We start from the raw sequence: 25,233 nt of genomic DNA, 5'->3' as shown, positions 1-25,233 counted from the left end.
CAAATACAGCCGCGTCAAAGTAATTCGCACTGCTTGCGCTATCTGCAGGGGTGTAGGCTACATCTGTCTTGCGAATTATCAAGGTGTCGCCAGCCGTTGTATTTTTAACTTCCACTACTGAAGCAAGTTTTGGATCTCGGTGCACTTCTCCGAATGAACATAGCTGTTCAGCTCATTCTTTTATTTCTATAGTCGTCGAGCTTCATTCTACTATCCCATATGTACGATAAAACACCTATTTGAGGGCTTCTCCTTTCAGTTTTCTGCCGGGCATGTTATGCATAATTTCCGTCACTCTCTCTCTCTCTTTTATAATATAATGATGTATGCTTCCCTAGCGATGTTGTACAAGCAGAAGGTGATTATTGATTAACTCCTAACTAAGACTGACCAAAGGTGAACCAAGAGATATTCATCTCTTTTCGGGATTGTTACAGTTTGGTAATGAAGGTGGAATAAGCTTATCTATGCATTCTCATTGCATGCACATGATACGAAATAAAGGAACATGCAGGGTACGTAATTCTTGGTCGTATTTTTCCGATTTTAATGTTTGCAGGCGTATGTACTTTTCCCGGAGCCTTGTTTGATCGAACTATACTGTTGTCGGTCATTTCAGCACTGCTGCGGCCATATTGTGTATCGCTGTCATTATATTGGGCAGGGATCTTAAACACGCGGCCCACACCCGACTGGCTTCAACTAATTTTTAGATGAAAAGCAGCTCTTCGACTAGCTTGTGTAACGCTGTCCTTCCGTCCGAACTGCACTGCCCTGGCAGCAGGTGTTGGGGCGGTGCCAAGTAGTTCACGCCTTCCCTCGCAGTGCATAGGCGTTGATGTCACTCTCTCTAGCCTGTCACCGCTCACCGCATATCATCTCACTCGCTTCATCCTCTGCACCACTCGTAACGTTGGAGAAGTCGCTGTTTACACTCGGAGGCGGTGTACGCTACGTGCGTTTAACTTCGACATAAAAGAACGATGTGGAATCTCTCGAAGATGCTCTTGCTCTGAATGCATTGTCATGCGCGTCGGCGACGTCGACGCGATCCATCGACAGTTCAGCGCTGTCTAGTGTAGACGCTGACTGCTTGCGACGAGGCATGTCGACGAGCGCCTTTTATAGTCACGGGAGACTTCAACGTTCACGCCATCAAAAGAAGAGGAGAATAGCTCGTCGATTACATGCGGGACTTGCTCTCGCTGAAGTGCTTGTGTGCGGAACAGGAACTACCCACCACAATATGGGCAACGTGCATCGATCTGGTCTTTGCCAACTTAGACGTCGAATGTCTGCAGGAACCTCTCAGCGTGCAATTCAGCGATCACAAGGCCATGGTAATCAAGGTGAAACGCACGCCAGCTCCAGTTCAGCGCCCGTGTTCACTCTAGAGAAACCACAAGACATATGGCAGCCATCGCTTCAAACGCATCTTCCAGCACTCACCGCAGTCCCACGTTAGCACCGTTTAACCCATGACGCCACTCGTGCGCAACCTTTGCTGCTTCGCATGCCAACAGGGTTTGCTTTGGGAAGATGTTGTTTTGTTATTTTTTCCTTATAAGTACATCCTTAAGATACATAGGTACGACAGGCCTAAAGCATTTTGTTGTCATGCACCCTATCCATACCCTATGCGGTTGTGTATCATCGCATACCCTATGCGATGATACACAACCGTGATGAAAAGTACACGTTCGATAATGAACGTGAAGATTCCAGTAGTTTCGGAGATTTTTATATATGTACTGTTGGAATCTCGCCCTAAATACCCTTTACAAATGGCTAATATATGATTTATGGGAACGAGCCTTAAAAAAAATACGGGTGAATTGGGGTAACGCATTCGCCACCCAAATCCTTCTTACTCATTGTCTTGGCCTTTGCGGGGCTAAATTATTGTGATGCGAGTTTGCAACCCCTATTGTAATGAAAGAAGACTCAAGCGCCAACAGTCGAAACGTACAAAGCAGTCTGTGCCTGTTCATTTTGCGTAACAAGTTCTGGGAGCCATGAAAAGGCACGTGAAACAGATGTCTTTTTACGGAATACGTGTGGCGAGACTCCATGCAGTCCTTACGTTTCATGAAGGGCTGGAATATTCAAGAACAATGCCCAGTAATCACAATCAAAGTGCTACAGTAAAATGATAACTTTATTTATCTATTTACTGCGTTATTGTGATTACTGTGATCAGAAAATTTTATTTAGAGAACATAACATTACAGAATGCGAATAAAGCCCATGACAACTAAAGGTTTACAATGGAAGTCTCTGGTTTATTTAGTTTGAACTCGCCCGTGTCACATAAATTATGTAGCCCCTCATGCAAGAAACACGAAAAGTTCAGTACTTGTGAGTCATATAACTCTAAATATCTTGCTACACATAGAAGAAACATTTTTTTCGAGATAAAATGCGAAACACATATGTATACGCAACGTTTCCTGAACAAAGTTAAAGGGACACTCAAGAGAAGAATATTTTTTTTTGATTATGAGAAAATTATTCTGCTACAATTCTAAAATAACCACGCTTAGAAGACTCTTGGTTGGCGCGGAAATGCGTTAAAAGGAAGCGTGAGTTGCGACGCCACGCTGAAAATTCACGCTGTCAGAGTCATCACGCCATTACTTTTGACGGCGTTTACTAGGACCCCCGTAAATCGTAATAAGTAAAACTGAACTAAACTGACCGCTGAATTGGGCGCAGCCTTACTATACCAAGTTTCAAAATGTTTCGAAGAGTAAGTGTCACAAAAGCACGACGGATACAGTTTGAAATCCGAAACGCCACACGCGGAAATGACAGTACGAGATTATAACATTGAAATTGCACATTTATTGTATCTCCTAATAAAATTTATGGTGGTGAAATGAATAGCGTTAGAGTTCTCAGAGAACATCTTTTCAGTCTAAACCCAGTCCCTGCTTCACTTTAGTGTCCCTTTAAGAATATAGCGAAGTTCATATACCACCCTACCCGTGCACAGCACGCCAAACTGGGGCCCGGACATATAACCGGAGCTCCAGGCCGAAGGGCTCGGGCTTGGCATGAAACCTACTTTACCCATGCCTGCCCGCACCACAGACCGAGCCGGGCCCGGGTTTTCGGGTAGGCTCTAGCCCACACAGTATTCTCCTACGGAGGTCTTTTTCTGAAGTTGTAATGCTCTACTCCTGTAACCCCTTCACCTTTTTGTAATCGCAGATAGCAATGTGGAGTAAGTACACACATTCTTCTAATACCCTCTATTGGCCCGTTGTGCGACCTATGGCGGCGCTGCAAACCGCGTTTATATGACGTCAGTTCGAGGATTCACGCGCTTCTTAGGCATGGCGCTGTTTAGAAACCACCATCGTGGTAAAACTCGGCAAAGAGGCAGTTTAATTGGTCATCTTGCATGTGGTAGCTACCGACGCTGTTCTATGAACCATGGGTGTCCGCTTTTAACATTCGTTTTGAACGCAACGCGCTTTGTTTTTTTTTTAAACTGTGGCTGCTTCTCTGCGCGGTGAAAGATGCGCAATGTGGAGTACTGCTCAGTACCTCTATATGATCGCCACCCGTGAAAGAGGCCTTATCTTTCTTAACAATCCCAAGGACCCGAAGCTGAGGAAGAAGTTAATAGTCAAACTCGGAGAGGGAAAGCGCCCCGCCTTTATCGACTATGCGCAGCAAGCTTTTCACTGACAGTGACTTTTGCTATACCCGTCCTTTACTCCACTTTCTCGACAGTAGTTCACTCATTCATTGCACGCAGTCTACAGGCTTAGGCGACTTACACCAAGTAAGTTGCCGCCCCTGAACCCACCGGCAAGGCCCCTAGACAGGGAGCCACGACGCGGTTTCCGAATTGCCTCAAGTAGGCGTGCCTCGTGAGCGCCGCTGAGGCGACGCAGGACAGCTGAGACTACAGTTTTCATTGTTTGGTGTACGTACATACCCAGTTTACTGATGGAGACAAGCGCCCGCCTAGCGCACTGCCCACCATAAATTCATAAGTGAAACCTGCTGTCGCTTTTTAGTTCACATTTACTAAATGGCGTCACATAATCTTTGTGTGGCCCTGTGCGCAGTATATACAATCAGCGATAGCTATTTGTTATATTCCAATACCCTAGTAAAGAACCTGTGTGGTATTAATATGAATTACTTCATGATGACGCTCTTATTGAAGAAATATTACTGAGACAAACTGCAGTCATTTGCATCGGCCAGAAAGAAGGTAGAACTTGCCCCCTTCCTGAGTAACACCAGCACCTCAAGACTTTTCTTACTGCGAATCCAAGCACGAGTATCCCAATTTAGTCATTTGATGCTGCTTTGCATTTTTATGGACGGTTGATTGACTGCCGAAGTCGCAATTCAAACATGTTATCTGCAGTTTTTTTTCTCCAGTGTTGTTTGCAAATGTCAGAGTGGCAGAAATCAGCAATATTCTCACATACCCTCATTTTCACTGTCACTATTGTTGCACGGCACAAAAAACATCCTAGAGGAAAAGGCACGCGTGCCCTTCTATTCAGGTTTGTGAAAGCTAACGTCATCTTCTCTGGCGGACAAAGAACGCCAAGGCACAAAGCAATACTTCACCATTGCGCAGCACTCGATTGCCACGGGGACGTTGTGTGGCGAGTTCGCAAGTCCATGTGTTTTGAGGACCAAAGCCGCGACGGCATCGCCTGCGCATATTCAACAACTTGGCATGTGTAGTACATCACTGAGCCATCGATGAGACACCACGACGTTTTGCTTGCTGTATCTACAAGCGTGAAGATGTTGGCAAAAGCCACGCTCATTGAAATATTGAAACACCCGAACTAATTAGTGTCGAATGGCGGAACCAGCAGATGACGAACGAGAACAGTGACTAAAATTTCACTCTTTTGCCAGCAATGTGGCTGGCGGCATCAGTATAGTCATTGGCCATATGGGAGTTTTCTTGGCCCTGTCGATTAGGCTGCAACTAAAGCAAATGCGTAATTACACTCGAAAACATTCTTTGTGGGTTTTAGTTGAGCCTCGCGAGGCTGTTCGTTCAACTAGGTTCCCGCCAGAAGCATACGATTCGCGCACGGGAGTAGCGATTGCTGTAGTGTTATTGAGAGCAGAGGCGACAAACTGGTGTCACATTCGAGAGGTTGCCACTCCAAGATGTCAAGGCGAACACCTTATTAGATTTGGCATCGAATTTTCGCACGCAAGCTTCACGCACCGCGGTTTCAACGCACTGCGCAACGAGAACGATTCTGATGGTGTATGTCCTGACAAAATATGGCCACTTCTGTCGTACCTAAATTTCCGTTCTATCGGCGGTCACAGAAGACATTTTCATCTCAGAGCACTCAATTCAACTTTAAACAGCTGTTATTATGTTCTATATAACTTATCCAAAGTGTACAAATTGGTATTTGCCACGGACTGTTTCGTTCACAAGAAAGGATCAAGATTCTGGGCGCCTGCTTCGTCGTCGTAGAGACTGAACACAGTCACCGTGAACTGTAGTACAGAACCGACTTCGCATATGTGACAATAATACAAACGTTTGCTTTGAGTACCTCTCATACTACTATTCAATAACATTATGATATCATCCCCAAATCTTTCTACCGCGTTGCTGTAAGGAGTACAATCGTTCACAAGTGATGATAATAGAAGAAATCTAAGCTCCACCAGATTTTTCGAAATAGTAAACGCAGTAAAGAAAATGGATAAAAAGGGAGAAACACACACACAGAGCGCGATTTGAAATAATATTTATTGCAAAGCTGAAAAAAAAACCAAACGACTGCTATTTATGCAGACAGTATTGTCACGTTTCATTACTGCGCCTTCGCATTGAGATATCGCAACTCTTTCTGAGGTGAAGATACACAAACCACGCTCGCCCAGTCGCCTAAATCAACAATAATTTCTGCCCTAATTATTAATCTGTTGCACTTGTTTCAATTCAGCAATCGCAGAGCGTACTTGCAAATACGGTTTACATTTCCAATCTCTGCGATCTGTTGCCAGGTGACCCTTTCTGACAATCCCAACATTGTTGCAATGCTGTCTAAGCCTGTCACTGATGCAGTGCTCCGTTTGGCCTACTTACGTTTTGCCACAAGATCGGGAAACACCGTAGACTACATCCACCTCACATTCAACCTATTTACTTTCGTGCTTTACGGTAGAGGCTGGTGCTTTTCAGAGGCAAGGATTTGTCAAATTGCAAAACTTGAGCATTTTCGAAGGTGAAGAGATGATTACTGTTGCATCTGCTTGTTTAACATCTTCAAGTTACGGGACACGCAACGCAGATGCGGTTTGCATTTATAGATGCGTGGTGGGGTACCAACTAATACATGTAGCGTTCACGTCTTAGTGCGTCTTGCATTGTCGAGCAAAAATTTGTGCACATTGTGACGTCTCAGAGAGACCTTCCAACAAGACATGACACATGCAAATGAAAAATGTTACGAGACGTGGCCGTGACTCAACCACCACAGCCTTTTGCCCGTATGGATGCTGTTTAGGCACAGTCACATTGTTTTTGATAAACTGAATATGAATTGTTCACAAAAGTGGCTGCGGAAACACAACAAAAGCCGGGCAGAAAATAATACAGGGGGCTTAAACGTTTTCAGACCATTATTGCTCGTACGTTTCACCAGGATTGTACATAATGGTAGACTGTACATATGGACTGTACATATGATGGATGTAGTCTACGGTGTAGTCTACGGAGTGGGTGCCAGAGCAGCGCAGACAGCATGCCTAACGCACGTTGTTTCTGCCCATCGCAGGTTTGATTGATTGATTGATTTGTGGTGTTTAACGTCCCAAAACCACCATTTGATTATGAGAGACGCCGTAGTGGAGGGCTCCGGAAATTTTGACCACCTGGGGTTCTTTAACGTGCACCCAAATCTGAGTACACGGGCCTACAACATTTCCGCCTCCATCGGAAATACAGCCGCCGCAGCCGGGAATCGAACCCACGACCTGCGGCCATCGCAGGTTTTACTTGCGTTCCTGGTGCTGTGGTCGGCGCCATCGTCGTCGTCGTCCACGGAAAGCATCGGGATCAAGCTGCCTCTGCCGAAATTTCACGCCTACCAGCCCCTTCTACAACAAGGTTCCTTTCACCATCTGCCTTCGTTGACGCGCACGACCCTCTGCGCATCGCCCTCGTCAACCACGTTATCTGTGCCTACGGACAGTTTAAATTGCTGCACGCTTGCCATGTTTTCAGTGGGTGTGAGAGCAGCGCAGAGAGCATGCCTAACGCACATCGTTTCTGCCCATCGCAGGTTTTACTTGCGTTCCTGGTGATGATGATGATGATGATGATCCTTGACACTCTGGCGCACACCCACAAAGGGGGATCGGCCAAGAACCGGGCGGCAGGATCTTAACTAAAAGACTAATTGTTTTTCAAAGAAAACGTAATTTTGGGCTGAAAAAAATATAGAAAGAAAAGCCGAAAATCGAAAAAAGGAGTATATCTTAGCAGGGAGCGATGCAGGCCATCAAATGCGATTTGAGACGGAGGTAATGGTGGGTCGAAAATTATATATATATATATATATATATATATATATATATATATATATATATATATATATATATATATATATATTTATATATATATATATATATATATATATAGGCAGACTAACATGGCAATCGCTTTGTTTCAATTATGTATTCAAATACCGCAGAGCAGACGTCCCTGTGGCTATAACCGAATTTATAGCTGCCAAACGACAAAATTACTGCCACATTTAATTCTAATCCCAATTTTTCAAGTGGGGCTACCAGGTATCTTTTCCGCTAATGAGAATATCGGTGACAGAACAAAAAGAAGTGATCTATCGTTTCCATTTCTTTGCAAGTCTGACATAAAGGTGACGCCTTTAGACCAACATTATGCAAATAATAATTCAGTTGAGGAATTCTGCAACGCAATCTTGTAAAAGTAACTTCCAAGTGCCGTGTTGCACACCACTGTCTATTCCAGCGGCATCTTAAATGTGCGAAATCTCGATATTTATCCAATGAGTAGCAGTCGTATTCACGCAAACAGAGGTTTCTAAACCTTATTGCTGTCGCGTAAGCCGTATCTGGCAAAATCGGGATAATGAGACCGCTAAGAGATACTGTGGCTAGTGCATCCGCCATGTCATTGAGATATATGCCACGATGGCCTGGTACCCATAAGAGCTGCAGTTTTTTCAAGTTTGTCGGTATGAGTTGTCGAAACAAGTGCATAAGTGTTAAGTTGGCTCCTGAAGACAGAGCAGCACATACTGAAAAAGAATCTGTAATTACGACTGCTTCTGATTCGCCCAAAGGAAGTTTCCGTAGTGCCAGTACAATAGCAAATAATTCTGCTATGAATATTGGTGTGTAATCTGGGAGTCTAACCGAAAAGGACCAGTCAAGGGAACGTGAGAAGATACCTACCCCAGCCTTTTCATTTGATACGGATGCATCGGTCGCAATTATGTTGTTCATGTTCACATGTGCCAAGTAATCCTGCAGCCGATCATTTAAATATTGAAATGACATTTGCTTTGCGTTAGAGGGATAAATATTCTCAAATTCTATCTTAAGATCTAAATTAACGTTTCTTGTTGAGAAAATATCTTTGATTTTGACGTTCAGTGGTTCTAGCAGCGCTTGAACGAACAAGATCTGTGGGCAGTGGAATCGTGACCACCAAGTTTCAAAAAATGAACTTGGTTCTTTAATAAAAGCATAAAATGATGCTCTCTGGGGCACAGTGTATAGTTTTAAAAATGTTTGGATAGTAAGCATTTTGAATCTATTCAATTATGACGGTAGACGCGCTTCCATGTATAGCACATTGTTAGCAACAAACTTGGGCAGTCCAAAGCACAGTCGTAAAGCCTCCCTTTCTAAATAGTATTAGCGGTCTCATTTTATATGTCGCACTGCCCGAAAATAAGACACAGCCGAATTCCATGATAGGATTAATGTACATTTTATAGACCATTACCAGTGTATTTCTTCGCAACCCCCTTGTTATGTTGCTGAGCTTGCGTAGCCCCGCCGTGGCGGTCTAGTGGCTAAGGTACTCGGCTGCTGACCCGCAGGGCGCGGGTTCGAATCCCGGTGGCGGCGGCTGCATTTCAGATGGAGGCGGAAATGTTGTAGGCCCGTGTACTCAGATTTGGGTGCACGTTAAAGAACCCAAGGTGGTCTAAATTTCCGGAGCCCTCCACTACGGCGTATCTCATAATCATATAGTGGTTTTGGGACGTTAAACCCCACATATCAATCAAATCAATGCTGAGCTTGCGTAACCACACCATGGCTCGTGTTGCTTTGGACGCAATGTGATCGATGTGGCTTTTCCAATTTAACGAGCTGTTATATATGATGCCTAAGTATTTGAGTGAATCCACCTGGGGAATCTGCTCTGTGCAATACATCAAGGATATGTTGACAGGATCCCTTAACAAGAACGCTAGAAGCGCGCTTTTGTTTACGTTTAGAGACATTCCAATTTTTGAAGCCATTCCTCTATCATGTTTAGGTAATTCTGTCATGTCTGATAAAGTAATTGCAGATCACTGTTTGTCGCAAAGAAAGCAATGTCATCTGCATAAACATATAAATGAATATCGCTATGTGTTGGAATCGAACTGAGGAAGATGTTAAACAACACCGGTGAGAGCACTGCCCCCTGTGGTACGCCACGGTATTGTCGATATCCGTTAAAAAAACAACCCCTTTGAAAGCAATAAATCTCTCTCTCCCTTAAAAACTCTGCTACTCATGCTGTCATGTAGTTTGGTAAGTGTGACATTTCCATCTGCTCTATTAGTATTTTGTGCTCCACTTTGTCATACGCCTTGGCCAAATCCAGAGTAACTAATGCACAATACTCTCTTCTACGCCTAGCCAACTGTATACGACTCTCCAAATCCGCGTGCGCACACCATATGGAGCATCCCGATTTCAAGCCAATTTGACTGGGTTCAGTATTGATTTCTTCTCAATGTATTTTATTACACGTGCATTCAAAACTCTTTCAGTTAGTTTAACCAAATTAGATGTAAGAGAAATTGGCCTCACATTGTTAAGTGTATACCGAAGTTCCTGTTTTTTAAGTATCGGAATTATTTTGGAAAGTTTCCAATCCGCCAGTATCCAAGAATTTTTCAAAGAGCAATTAACCATATTACAGAGTTCATGTGGCGAAACGTCATATAGTACTTTTATCATTGCTGAAGTTACTCCATCTGGTCCAGGTGCTGTAGGAGGTAAGTGCCTCACTACACCCGCTAGTTCCGCTAATGTCACCTCATTGAACTCCTCCCCTGCAATAGGCTTTACTATGTGTCTTGGCATTGTTGATCTGAATCTTTCTGGTAATCCTTTAGCAACATTTTCTAATATTTCAGTGAGTTCGCTAGGCGATAGAATTGAAGAATCAATATTGTCTGATGGTGGGTATCATTTTTCTGGAACGCAAAAATCTAAAAAGCGCTTTCCTGTTGTATGGTTTTGAAAGATAGCTAAATTTGTTAGTGTCATAGTCATCTTTTGCTTTGCGTACTGTACGTTTAAAATCTGCTGCCACGTATTTATAGTCACACCAGTTTTTTGGGCATTCGTTGTGGATAAGTTGCTTCCACGCCGCTTTTCGTTTTCTATACCCCCTCATACAATCAGCGTTCCACTATGGGCTAAATGACCCGCCTGTGCCTGAAGTTATTGAAAAAGTTGACTTTTTTATTGCTCTTCTCAATACTGCACACAGACTCATAGCCCGAATGTCTTCCTGCATGTCCTTGCGAAGAACCAAAGTAGACTTTAAGTCTTTTTGTAAACGCTCATAATTTACAAACGAGCCAATTTTACCAGTTAAAAATATCCCGGGAAAGTTAATATCAAACTAATAGGAAGGTGGTCACTGTTTGTTGCGCAATCTAATGTTTTCCACGACGAAATGTTTAGTGAGGAGCTGGAAAAGGTCAGATCTATCGCCGACTTTGATTGTCTCCTAATAAACGTAACAGTGAGGAAATTTACACAAGATAAGTTATTATCAACAGTCCATTCCCACAAGCGCCTTCCATTTACATCAGTCTTGAAACCCCAAGACACGTGGTGTGAACTAAAGTCACCAGTTAATACTACATCCTTCCTGCAGAAAGCTAACATTGCATCTGAGCATCTTGTGTCCTGTACTCCTACCGGGAAGTATGCGTTAACAAAAGAAAAAGGGGAACAGCCTGGCAGAGTGATGTCTAATACCATTATTTCATAGTTAGAATCCATGCACAGGTAGTTAATCTTCGCCTTATGACTAAATTTAGTTGATATAAAAATTGCAAGTCCACCACCTCTGCTAGGTCTTTCTAAACGAAATAAGCGATAATTTTTTAGGTAAAATGTTTGTCCATTTGTAAGCCAAGTTTCTTGTAAAGTAATAATATCTGGGGAAATTTGCGAAGAAATACACGATAAATCTGTGGTAGCCGACCCCATTGATCGACAATTCCACTGTAATACTTTTAAGGAGCCTATTTTGACTCTATAAACCCGCCGCAGAGACTGCTTGATCCAAAAGATCTTTTTTTCAAAAGTCTTTTTGGGAGAGGTTCCTGGTACTGTGGTCGGCGCCATCGTCGTCGTCGTCTACGGAAAGCATCGGGATCAAGCTGCCTCTGCCGAAATTTCACGCCTACCAGCCCCTTCGACAACAAGGTTCCTTTCACCATCTGCCTTCGTTGACGTGCACTACTCTCTGCGCATCGCCCTCGTCAATCACGTTATCTGTGCCTACGGACAGTTTAAATTGCTGCACGCCTGGCCATGTTTTCAGTGGGTGCGAGAGCAGCGCAGACAGCATGCCTAACGCACGTCGTTTCTGCCCATCGCAGGTTGTACTTGCGTTCCTGGTGCTGTGGTCGGCGCCATCGTCGTCGTCGTCCACGGAAAGCATCGGGACCAAGCTGCCTCTGCCGAAATGTCACGCCTACCAGCCCCTTCTACAACAAGGTTCCTTTCACCATCTGACTTCATTGACGCGCACGACCCTCTGCGCATCGCCCTCGTCAACCACGTTATTTGTGCCTAAGGACAGTTTAAATTGCTACACGCCTGGCCATGTTTTCAGTGGGTGCGAGAGCAGCGCAGACAGCATGCCTAACGCACGTCGTTTCTGCCCATCGCAGGTTTCACTTGCGTTCTTGGTGCTGTGGTCGGCGCCATCGTCGTCGTCGTCCACGGAAAGCATCGGGATCAAGCTGCCTCTGCCGAAATGTCACGCCTACCAGCCCCTTCTACAACAAGGTTCCTTTCACCATCTGCCTTCATTGACGCGCACGACCCTCTGCGCATCGCCCTCGTCAACCACGTTATTTGTGCCTAAGGACAGTTTAAATTGCTGCACGCCTGGCCATGTTTTCAGTGGGTGCGAGAGCAGCGCGGACAGCATGCCTAACGCACGTCGTTTCTGCCCATCGCAGGTGTGTAAACCATTGCCTTTATACGCTAAAAAGAGCGACAACCCTTTTCTTTTTGTGATCCTGCGCCCACAACTTATGTCTGAAATTGTTTGCGACTGTTTTTTGATGCTGTTCTTGTTACTGAAATCCGGCGATGTCGAAACTAATCCGGGTCCCCTTACGCGTTCTCAGGTGCTCCCGCAACTTGAAAACTTGCCTGATGAACCCTCTGAGCAGTTGATTGCCATTTTTCATCTTCTAAAAGATGTTCACGCCCGATCTGTGGAATCGGCAAAGAGTCGAGAGGAGTTGGTGACTGACATAAAAATCATCAAGAGTAGTCAAAAGAGCATAGAAGACAAAGTTGGAAATCTTCAGAGTAGATTGGAAGCCGTTGAAAGTAAAATGCAAACTCTTGACGATCACAAGGCTGACGTGCAACTATTAATTCTACAGTCGGCATGCTAACAGCAGAACTTGAAACTTCGAAATCGCGCCTTGACGAACAAGATGACCGGTCACGCCGCAATAACCTCCTGTTTCATGGCGTACCCGACTGCAAAGAAACTTGGGACGAATCTGAGGCCCGCATCGGAGAAGCTTTGACAGGCGTAATTGATCCGCTATTCGCAAACGACATTGAGCGGGCTCACCGTTTGGGAGCATTTCGCCCAGGTAGACATCGCCCCATTATCGTAAAATTTGCCAATTTTAAAACAAAAGGCAAAATACTCTGCGCACGCAAAAAACTTAAAGAAAAGGACATTTCTGTGGACGAAGATTTTTCGCCGGCGACACGCCATGCTCGAAATCAACTTGCGGCCTTTGCGAAAAGTCAGTCAAACCAAGCACCCTTCCAACTCCGGCAAAACAAGCTGATTATGAACAAAAAACAATACTTCTTCGACCCCTCAACTAATCGCGTAACAGAGCACCTACAACGCCTGCCCCATAACCCCCAAAACCACGCCGTGCCGAGCAATGAAAGCTAGGAAAAACTGAGGGGCAGTGGAAGGAAACTAAATCGCGTATCATTTCTTTACACAAACATTCGTAGCATTCTTAAAAAACGCGATAATCTTCATTTTGCCGTTACTACAACTAATGCTGATATCATAGCACTAACAGAGACCTGGCTGCATCCAGATATTCTTGACCACGAATTACTCGACTGTGCTCATTCTTTTTCTTTTTACCGATGTGATCGAACAGCCCGCCAAGGGGGCAGCGTATTGCTGGCTATTACGAAAACCCTACCGTCACAGTGCGTTCATATTCCTTCAGATCTGAAGATAGTATGAGCCATTATCCGATTCTCCCGTAGAAAAGTTGTTGTCGGTGTATGCTATCGTCCTCCTGCATCATTTCCGTCCTTTATCAACGAACTGCACGACGCTATCAACATTGTTAAGTCTCGCCAACCGTCGGTTCCTTTGCTTCTAATAGGCGATTTTAATATTCCAAACATTTCCTGGGCAACTGAACCACCTATTATCTGCTCCTTTTTCACATTCGCAAATGATTTCTTAAATTTGTGCTCTGTTTTTTTTCCTTTGTCACAATTAGTAAAGCGGTTTAAGCGATCATACTCTGCTATCGTTCAACATCAACGCATCCTGTCCCAAGCGTGTAAAAACGGTTAAAACAATTCATGACTACGGTAAAGCCGATTTTGTCTCCAATAATAATGAACTTTGCACATTTCTTGATAGTTTCCTCTCCACGTTTGATAGTCGCAGTGTTCAAACTAACTGGGACGTATTTGTAGATAAGGTGAAACAACTAACAAGTAAACACATTCCTGTTCGCACTATCACATCGAACCAAAATGCACCATGGTTCAATATACAAATTAAGCGTCTCCTAAACAAAAAGCATCGTATTTACTAGGCCGCGAAAAAATCTTCCTGCATCTTTCGATGGGACGATTACAAAAAAGCCTCACAAGAGTACACCACCACACCAAAAAATGCGAAATATTGCTATTTTAACACCATGCTTCCGAATATGTTACCAACTGATCCCAAGAAATTTTGGCGCGTTATTACCCCAAATATAGCGAAATGTTAACCTTGATTGATAGTGCTGGAAACACTATTTTCCCCATTTGTGTGCAGAAGCCCTTAATGATGCACTTTCCAGAAATTTCTCAGCAACTACAGACGCCCCTGTTCCGACCACCCCCCATTGTGACTACCCACCCATGCCTCCTATAATTGTTGACTACGTTGGTGTTGAAAGTGTAATCAAGTCCTTAAAGCCTTCCTCGTCTTCTGGGTGTGATACGATCAGTCCTAAATTTTTGAAAAACACCAGCTCTTATTGTTCAATCATACTAACAAAGATATTTGAACAATCGCTTCATGAAGGCTGTCTCCCCGTCGACTTTAAGATTGGAAAGATAACTGCACTGTTTAAAACTGGTAACAAACATTCACCGTCTAACTACCGGTCTATCTCGCTAACCAGCATACCTTGTAAAATACTAGAACACATATTATCTTCCAAACTGGCAGGTTTTCTCGAATCTAACTCGTTTTTTTTCCAAGTGTCAACACGGTTTCAGAAAAAACTATTCATGCAAGATTCAACTTGCATCTTTCACCCATGGATTAAACATCGTTCTTGATCATTCATCCATCGGTGATTGCATTTTTTTAGACTTTTCCAAAGCTTTCGATAAAGTATGTCACAAGTTGGTACTTCACAAACTACAAAATCTTAATCTTGATTCGAAACTTTTAGTTTGGCTTGAATGTTTCCTTTCTAACCGCGATCAGTTTGTTTTAGCTAACGATGACGTCTCACGCCGAACGAACGTCTCTTCTGGAGTCCCTCAAGGATCTGTCCTGGCTCTCCTGCTCTTTCTTATTTACATTAACGACTTACCTTTATCTGTTACTTCTCACATTCACTTGTTTGCCGATGACTGCGTCCTCTTTCGTGAAATATCTAATGACAATGACCTATTAACCCTTTAATCCGATCTTAACGCTATTTCTGTGTGGTGTAAAACATGGGTAATGGAACTCAAAACTAACAAATGCAAGTTCGTTCGCGTATCTAGAATTAACCGTATATTGCCCACTTACTATCTGAACGATGCTCCACTGTAATCTGTCAGCACTTACAAATATCTCGGAATACATATTACTACCGACCTCACTTGGTCCGTGCATACCACGTACGTAATTAATAACGCTAATCGCATGCTCGGCTAAGTACGTCGAAATTTCTCACAGGCTCCTTCAACACTAAAACTAACTCTCTACAAGACGTTTATCCGCTCCAAACTGGAGTATGCTGCATCAGTTTGGGATCCTAACCAAGAAAATTTAATACACTCACTTGAAATGGTTCAAAATAACTCTGTTCGTTTTATACTCTCTAACTACAACCGGACTGCCAGCATAAGCACTATGAAATCCAGCCTCGGATTACCTTCCTTATCATCTCGTAGGAAAATCCTTCGCCTCTGTCTGTTCCATAAGCTTTTCTATCACAGCCAGCTACGAAACGAACTCATTCTGCCTCCTCGGTACATTTCAGCTCGCATAAATCATGTCCATAAAGTCGGCTTGCCGTCCTGCAGAACTAACTCCTTTTCCCAGTCATTCATACCGCGTATATCACAGGAATGGAACCACTTATCCGCACTGACGGCAACAATTTCGAACCACCAACTTTTTAAAACTGCTTTAGCTAACATTGTATAACGTGTAACACTGAAGTACATCGCATTTTCTTTTGAAGGCCCCCTTCTGCCCCGATATGTACTGTATTACGGTGGGGAGGTGGCCTGCCATCCGTACAAGCCGACGCGACAAGCCTGCCAAGTCTGCTTACAACCGGGGCACCGCTCAGACGTATGCACCACGCCAAACACTCCCGTGTGTCGGCAGTGTGGTATCCTCAACCCCGTTGACGGTCACCCCTGTGCTCCCAAATGTCACTTGTGTGGAGATGCCCACTTAACGGGCGCGAAAGAGTGCTCTCAGAGACTGAAGGCCCCGCGCCCACGGCCACCTCCTCAACCAGCAGCACCAGCCAGGGGTTGCAACCCCCATCCTAACCCACCCACTCCCAAACGTAGGTGGTTCAGCAAGGAAAACGAGACCTCATGCAGCCACTCCCACTCACGCTCGAGGTCACAGTCCTTCCCGTCCCTCCCTTCTGTGGAACCTGGCCAACAGCAGCAGCCACAGCAGCGACAGCATCCGAAGAACCAGATGACCAAGGGGCAGCAGCAGCAGCAACCCACCTGTCCACAGTCCCAGCACGCCTCCAGCAAGCATAATGAGAAGCCCTATCCCACTCCATCAGCTGGTGCCGACAATAAGGTGAGCTGGTCAGCAAATGTAGATCCTCCCATCGCTCCACTCAATACCCTGTCCACCGCATACGAACACCTTCTCGAGGAAAACATAAAACTCAAACAGGAGCTGGCGGCCGTCAGGGCACGTCAAGCAAAGGACAGTTCTCAACTTCATGCCCTAATGGCGCGTCTTGGATCGCCGCCCGACTCCCCCGAAAAAAAACCTCCAACCTCCCCCAAGAGACAGAAGACCCCCAAAATGGCGCTATCAATTCCTGCTGCGTCGGGCACCACAGTCACACGCGAAGAGTTACGCGAAATGTTCTCAACGCTCGCGCAGCAGCTATCGCAACAATTCAGTGCCGTATTCACGCAGTTCGGAGAACGCCTCGACTTTCTCGAGACACGCTTCGAGGCGCAAATTGCTGAAACAGGCGAAAAAATACGCAGGAAGAGGGCCACTCGTAGCTCGCACGCCACGACAGATCAAGGTTACCATAGACTAGGATTGGAATCACATGCATGCGAAATCCTCGCTACCCCCGCATTGACACCCAGCGCCCTCACCCTCACTCCTACATCGGCGTCGCAAGCCGAGATTCCGATACCCACGCCTTCACACTCAACGAATTAACCATGGGCAGCACAGCCCAACTCATTGGCGAACATTTAGAAGTCTGGCAATGAAACTGCCGCGACTTCCGCAGAAAGCGGAGCCTCCTCCAACAGTACATTAACACACACCTTGCTCGGCCAGATAACATAGCGCTTCAGGAGCCCGGAACGCCACCCATATTTTCAGGTTATGAGTCTGATAATAGTCAAACAAAGGGCAAAGCGGCCATCCTGATTGACAAAGCGCTAACCGCAGTTGGCTTAGACAATATCCCAGACACCAACATAGAACATTTGATTGTGGAGCTAGTTCTCAGGCAAAAAAAAAGGAGAAAAGCGAAGTATCATCATTGTCAACGTATATAGCGCCCCAAAGCAAAAAACCACTGATTTCCATGCTCTCGTCCAAGGTGCCTGCCGATTGGCCCAGGGAAAAGAACTCTTACTGCTCGGCGACTTCAACGCTCTCGACGAACGCTGGGGTTACAACCGTTCGGATGTCAAAGGCAAACAGCTTGCGGCTGCCACTGAAAAATTTCAGCTTGAACTGCTTACGGATCCCGCGTTCCCTACCCGGATCGGCAACAGTGTGTGCAGGGACACTTGCCCCGATCTCACCTTCGCCCGTGGCCGTGCAAACTATAACTGGGACAACCTGCAGGAATCCTTGGGCAGCGACCACTTCATTCTCCGCACAAAAGTTACAGAGAGCACAGCGCGTCCGTCTATTGGAGAAGCACGCATCACAAGCTGGGACGCCTTTCGTCGTGAGAGCGAATATTCACTCGACAGCCTCACAAGCCTCACTGACTGGTGCACCCAACTTAAAGAAATTCGAGAGCGTTGGACCACCACCATTAACAGAACACCTGCACTGCCGGAAGTGGACGGCCATCTGCTACGTCTGTGGGAAGCCCGAAGGAGCCTTATCCGCAGATGGAGGACGCAAAGACATAACCGACGCCTCAAGCTAAGGATCGCCACACTTACCACTCAGGCAGAGCAGAACGCTACAGAACTGGCGCGACTCAATTGGGCCCAGTTTAGCGACTCTCTTCGAGGCTCATTGGGCACGGTCCGCACGTGGCACATTTTGCGCGCTTTGATGGACCCCACTCGCACAAAAAAATGAGACGAATAAGTCAGTCATGCGCCTCATACACGCCTTTGAGGGTACTGACGATGAGCTGCTGGTTCAAGTCCGGCGAAAATGCTTTGGCGGTTTCTACCCACCCACATCTCAAGCTGCGTATCGTGGACGTGCCAATGACACTCTCGACCGACCAATAACGGTGGACGAAGTTTACGCAGCCATTCGCAGCAGCAATCGCAACACAGCTGCTGGGGCAGACGGAATCACGTACTCCCTTATCAGGAACCTCAACGGCAGCGCCGTACAAGAAATAACGGCGTTTTTCAATGATCATTGGCAACGTTGCACGCTTCCTCCTGAATGGAAGCACGCGGAGGTCATAATGATACCGAAGTCGGGCAAAAAACTTCAGATCGAAAACCTCCGACCAATATCCCTCACTTCCTGCCTTGGTAAACACTTCGAGCCCGTCATCACTAATCGCGTGCAAGATTACCTCGAAGACAATGACCTTTTCCCGCACTCAATGTACGGGTTCCGGGCACATCTTTCACCGCAAGATGTACTGCTACAATTAAAAGAAGTCATTGATAACGCCCCCCAGCAAGGAGAAAACATTATCTTGACTTTAGACATTAAGGGCGCATTTGATAACGTTAGCCACCAGGCCATACTTGAGGGCCTCGAGGCCCTTCATTGTGGGCAGCGCGTCCACAGTTATGTTCACGCCTTCTTGTCAGACCGCACTGCCACAGTCGGTCTCGGCTCCATCCGATCAGATGTTATCAAGGTTCCGAACAAGGGCACCCCGCAGGGCTCAGTGATTTCCCCGCTACTCTTTAATGTAGCTATGGTTGGCCTGGCACATGAACTCCACCGCATCGATGGCATCCATCGCGCAATGTATGCGAACGATAACACCGTCTGGGCCACGCGGGGGTCCCTTGGAGAAAAAAAATATAACCTGCAGCAGGCAGCCACATGCGTCGAACATTACGCGCAGGCACGAGGCCTGGCCTGTGCAACAGAAAAATCTGAGCTTCTACGAATTTATCGACGCAAGCTCCCGCCATCGACGCAGAACAACCAAGGCTCCCGCCTCCAGGTTGTCCTTGCTGGCAAACAAATCCCAGAGAAATCCACCATTCGAATAATAGGCATGTGGGTACAGTCGAACCGCCATGTGAATCACACACTTTCCCTTCTCCGCACCACTACACTGCAAGTGGCCCGAATGATATCTCGGGTAGCCACTCGTCGCCATGGCATGCGCGAGGAGGACACACTGAAACTCATACGTATCCTCGTGGTCAGTAGGGTGACATACAGTCTGCCCTACCAACGCCTCACCAAGCGCGAACAGGGCCAAGTAGACGCAATGCTCCGCAAGGCCTACAAAGCAGCACTCAAGCTACCATCGGGTACTCCTTCTAGCAAGCTCATCGCATTGGGCCTACACAACACCTTTGAAGTACTTTGTGAAGCGCAACTCGCCACACAACTGCAACGGCTCAAGCAAACACCTACAGGCCGTGACCTGCTCCTACGCCTCGGCTACATCAGCCAGTTTCACGACGCAGCTCGTCGCAAGCCCATTCCGGACCAACTTCGTGCCACTTATAAGGTCGCTCCCATCCCCCGCAATATGGATCCCCGACTACATCAGGGCCGGAGGGAAGCCAGAGTGGAAGCCCTCGAGCGAACTTATGCACACAAAAACACTACGTACTATGTTGACGCCGCCAACTACGACCATGCAAACAATAAGGCTGTAGCCACAGTCATGGACCACACACTCACAGAACGTACCAGCGCTTCCGTGCGGTGCCGCAACATCACCGATGCTGAAGAAACTGCCATCGCGCTCGCTCTCGCCCTCGGCTACAGACAACGAAGGTCGCTGACAGTTCTCACGGGCTCTCAAGCAGCTTGCCGCAACTACCTACAGGGGCGCATCAGCCAACCCGCTCTCAGCGTCATCATGAGCGTTACAGACACTGGCGAGCATTCCATTACACATCCACTCAGAATTTGGCATCGGATTATATGGACTCCGGGCCACATGGGACTGGAGGGGAATCAGGGAGCGGATAGGGTAGCTCGAGGGTATGCGAGCCGAGCACCTTCCAACTCCACCCCTGAGGAACTCGTTCCGGTCCCTTGCGACTATTCGGCCATCCTAAACCATTACAGAGGACTTAGGAAAGCTTATTCGCTACCACACCGAACACTAAATAAAGAGGAATCGGTCAGCTGGAGGCAAATTCAAACCGGCACGTTTCCAAATTTGCACATCCTGAGTAAAATGCACCCCTCGGCATACTCTCCTCTCTGCCCATGGTGTTCAGCTAAGCCACTCTGTACCACGTCACGTGGGAGGGTCAGGCCATTACAGCCTTACAACCAGTACAAAATCCAACAGCGGAGCGATGGGAGGAGCTGCTGGCCAGCGAGAACCTGGAAGATCAGTTGAATCTAATCAACCGGGCCCGCAGAGCGGCTGCTGCAAGCGGAGCCCTGGACTAAGGGCCCCACCCCCCCCCCCCCCGCAAGCCAAGTATGTCCGACTACTCGAAGCTTCTCCGCAGAAAATTTCATGTAAATAAATAAATAAATAAGTTTTCACCACCATTGCATTTTCCTGGTTTTGTTGTGTTTATACGTTTTACTTTTTTTGCTCTGTTTTATAATTTGTTTGTAACTATTGTAACCCACTCCACTTTCTAATGCCTCTGGCCCTCAGGGTACCTAAATAAATAAATAAATAAATATTACGCCACTGCATGATTATTTACTTTGTGAAGAGAGTTCCACTTAGTAACCTGTATGCGCAACATGGAAGCCAGGAGCATTATAGCCAACGTAAGAAACTCGATTGGCTGTACTGAGACAGGGCTTCTACCTTCTTCTGGAAGAACTGGCGAGTACATTTCTTGAAATATATTTATTTGCAAACAGAGAAGATTACGATAATTGCCATTTTTGTTGTCCAAGCTACCACGTGCTCTAGCATTCAAGTGGCGTTGCATAGAAAACAAGACTATCATTACAGCCTTCATGCGCTCAATTCGCGCCATGGCTCTGATACGCCCCCCTTTCACTCTTGCAACAAACTATCACGACGGGCTTGCTCACGCTATTTATAAAGCGCTCCGACTATGTGGAAACTCCTGTGTATGCATATGCTTTTTGAGGGCGGCTCTTCCAATATATTGTCAAAAGTTCAATTGTGGTGTTGTATCTATGTAAACGAAGAGCACGACAATGGGAATTCAACATGGTTGAGAGCACCCCTTTCACACGTGTTAGTTCGGTTATACACCTTACGGGAAAGGAACTCAATCGCATTTTATGTTTTGCCAAAGATGACTCAACAATTAATTAACAATCAACATAAAAAATACAGAATTTTCCTGCGGGAGGCGAAGAATAAATTCTGAAATTTTGACATGGTCTGAATTCCTGTTACTTTTAACACTGTACACAAGCGACATATACAATTACACATCAGTAACAGACACATGTACACGTCGAAGGCGAAAGTCATAAAAGTCGTAACGTCGTCTTCTGAGACGATTGCATTGATCCTTGTTTTGAAAAACTGCCTTTGATTTCGGTTTAAGTTTGAACAACAGTACTGATTGTTGGCCTAGTTGGTAGTTGCTTAATGACATGCTTTGGCCACTTTGTGAGTTTGTTATTTGCGGCCAAAGCATGTCATTTTGAACAACAGACTGCGTCTTGCAACGTGGTGTTATATGTGATCGTATGACAGCACGTCATATGACTTCATTGCAACGTTATCATGGTGCCATAGTGACTTCACGAATTTTGGTGACCTGGGATATCATATGACGGCATTTGATCACTTCAACATGGGATGATGATTTTGTGTTTCAGTTTGTCTGGACGATGACACCGCCGCGGCCGTTATTAGTCAGCTTTCAGGTTTGGTGAATCATTTTATGCTCGTACCAAACAAATGCAGCAGCAAGAAATGCAACAAATGAACCAGCACACTGGCTTCCTCGTTAGTGCTTAAGTCTCTCGGATAGGTCTATGCTTAAGTTACTGCTTGACTCTTTATAGTTTCGTGCCCACGCGACCAACATCATGCGTCATTTCCCTGTTTCTGCAATATGGCGAAGCCAAAGCATGTTGCACCTGGTTCACGAAATGGCACCGGCATCAGGGATGACCACCATAAACACAATTGTCAGCACTGTAAAAACTTACACTGTGTAGGCTCATTAGCACTGAAGTTTTTGCAATACAATAAAGTGCCCTGCTTATTCCACAAATTATATGTACGTAACCTTTACCACTATACCCGTAGGTCTCCTAGCAATGACATAAAAGGTATTCCAACTTACTATTTGTAACGGAACCAAGCGGTGGCAGTCATTTCCGCTTAGTGCCCAGGCTTTCAACTGCGGCAGTACTGCAATAACAAGCACATATTTGCGATAATTGCTGTTGTTTCACGCATCCAAATATGTAGCATGTATGGGCTGGAGCAGATGAAATTTGACCCTCTTGGTTTATACCGAGCACCTCAGTGAATTCACATGGCGGCCTTTTTCATGTTTTTAACAACTTTTTGATGTTTTTCTAACAGATTTTTCATGTTTCATGCTTGCTACAACTGAAATGTGGTCTAATGACTAAAACAGGTTTGCAGAGACTTATAAAATAATGAAACATTTATTTATTTTGTTATCAGACAAAGGACTAATGGACACCAAACGTCAAACCAAAGTCTCGATTGTGTCTGAATGGGACATGACGTTTGCGATCGTGTTCATGCTGGCCATTGCAGTGGAAGTAAAGTGCATATTCTTAAGTATAACATGCACAAACAATGATAAAGTGTTTTCTGGAAGTTGTTGTCTGGACTATAATAATTAACAATATTAGGTATTGGTACAGACAGATAAAGGAGCCCAGGGCACACTTCTGCGTACCGAAAAACGCAGCCGGTCGATAGTCTAAGCTTATTGAAACATGTGAAGCCAACCTGATAGCGGAGCACACGGCCTCGAATTTACAAATAATTGTCAAGGTCACATAGGAGTAGCTCCCCCTTCTTTCGCAAAATAATGCGATAAAGGCAAATAATCCCACCATGAACACAAATTTCACTGTCATTGGCTTATTTCAAGATCGCAAGCGGTCTAGTTAGAGTGGCCGCTCAAGGATAATGCAACGCGCTGGTGCACTCGCCTGCGATCACCCAGAATAAGCCTCGTGTTGAAGAAAAAAATGAAGAAAATAAAATATCCAAGTTAATGAAGATAGCTGCAAAAGTATTTAGCAATTTGCCCCTTTTGAATTCCCCTCTGCGTAGCTTTCAGCGTGCTTGCTGGTACAAATGGAGAAAGCGAATAAAGCGTGAAACAAACCACTGTAAATGCGGTCGTCGTTTACAGCTTCTAAGCATTTTCGCGACAATTGATTCGTGAGAAAAAGTGCTTCCTTGATGAAGAAGGTCCTGATTCTTCAAAACAGTGTTTCAGGCTCTATTTGAATACATATTACTATTCTGTGCAGCCTTATGGTAAATGCACACAAATAGTTGCAAAGAAGCTGGACTATCAATTAGTAGTCTTCAGTTTTTCCCATGCCTGAACTTTTTATAAGTGCCTCAGAGACACTTGTTCAATCATGCCACTTTCTCAATTTATATATCTTGAAGAGATGCCATGTGCTCAAAAATTGTTTATTCTCTATCTACACTCAGTTTGGTTTGCCTCTCATTGGTAGTGTAGAAAAAGACAGAGGCAGTCGCGTCTGCTTTCAAGCAATTAACTGTCAGTCAACACAACGGCAACATTGTGCGCAGTTCACTTACCATATAAAGACATTCACGAACACATCTTTCCCCGATGAAACAAACAAACAAAAAAAGCCTGAGAGTCAGCACCGACTGCTTTCTGTTTTTGTTCTTGCTGTTTTTTGGCGTTGTGGCGTCACATTTTAACACCAAGTCACCCACTCAGTGGTACTTCTGCAGTGTTTTCTAGGTATTATTGCTGGTGAGGAATGGCAAATGGTGAGGAGGGGGCTCAAAATCATGCAATATTTTATGGCTGCCTCTAGTACGCTAAGTTCTCTTTGGCGCCACGCAACACGGCATGAGCGTTCCTCAATTGATGCGCGTATCATAATTTTTGGTGATAAAACATAGATTTCTCTAACTTGTCTTTGGTGATTTCTTATTGACGCCGTATAAATTATACTGAAAAAATCGCACTTACAAGCAACAGTGAGAATACAGGCAAAGAAGAGATTTATGGGTGCCATTGCTATCACAATGATTATCAGCAGTGCGTCGCCGATGGCAATGGCAGTACCGACATCGTATCCGTCTCGAACGTCAGTAAGAATTGTCTGACGCAGCTTTTACATCAAACGCACTCAATTGACCTGTCGTCATACGGCAGCATTTGCAGCTCTGCCATTGTTTCGCTTGACTGGCCTAACAGATCACGCGAATAGGCTTGTCTCTCTAGACAATTTTATCACTTCAGCTGCAATTTCGATGGAGGCGGAAATGCTGTAGGCCCTAGTGCTCAGATTTGGGTGCTCGTAAAAAAACCCCAGGTGGTCGATATTACCGGAGTCCTCCACTATGGCGTCTCTCATAATGATATCGTGGTTTTGGGACGTTAAACCCACCATATCTATCTATCTATCTATCTATCTATCTATCTATCTATCTATCTATCTATCTA

The 25,233-nt window shown here is 45.4% G+C and overlaps 1 protein-coding gene across 1 annotated transcript in view; it reads right to left on the bottom strand.

Moving 5' to 3' along the window:
* The window catches only part of LOC142786707 (uncharacterized), a 92,916-nt gene extending 68,010 nt beyond the window's left edge, over nt 1–24,906 (bottom strand). Inside the window, exons 1-2 of the mRNA XM_075884343.1 lie at nt 24,757–24,906; nt 22,873–22,940 (exon numbers count right to left, since the gene is read on the bottom strand). Of these exons, the coding sequence (XP_075740458.1) occupies nt 22,873–22,940; nt 24,757–24,802 (114 nt within the window). The 5' untranslated portion in view covers nt 24,803–24,906. The remainder of the gene's footprint in view (nt 1–22,872; nt 22,941–24,756) is intronic.
* Nucleotides 24,907–25,233: the final 327 nt, after the last annotated feature.

This window comes from Rhipicephalus microplus, unplaced genomic scaffold, assembly GCF_043290135.1.
Source record: "Rhipicephalus microplus isolate Deutch F79 unplaced genomic scaffold, USDA_Rmic scaffold_28, whole genome shotgun sequence".
Classification (NCBI taxonomy): Eukaryota; Metazoa; Arthropoda; class Arachnida; order Ixodida; family Ixodidae; genus Rhipicephalus; species Rhipicephalus microplus.
The sequence above is the reverse complement of the archived record's forward strand: the minus strand, read 5'-3'. Positions and strand labels throughout refer to the sequence as shown.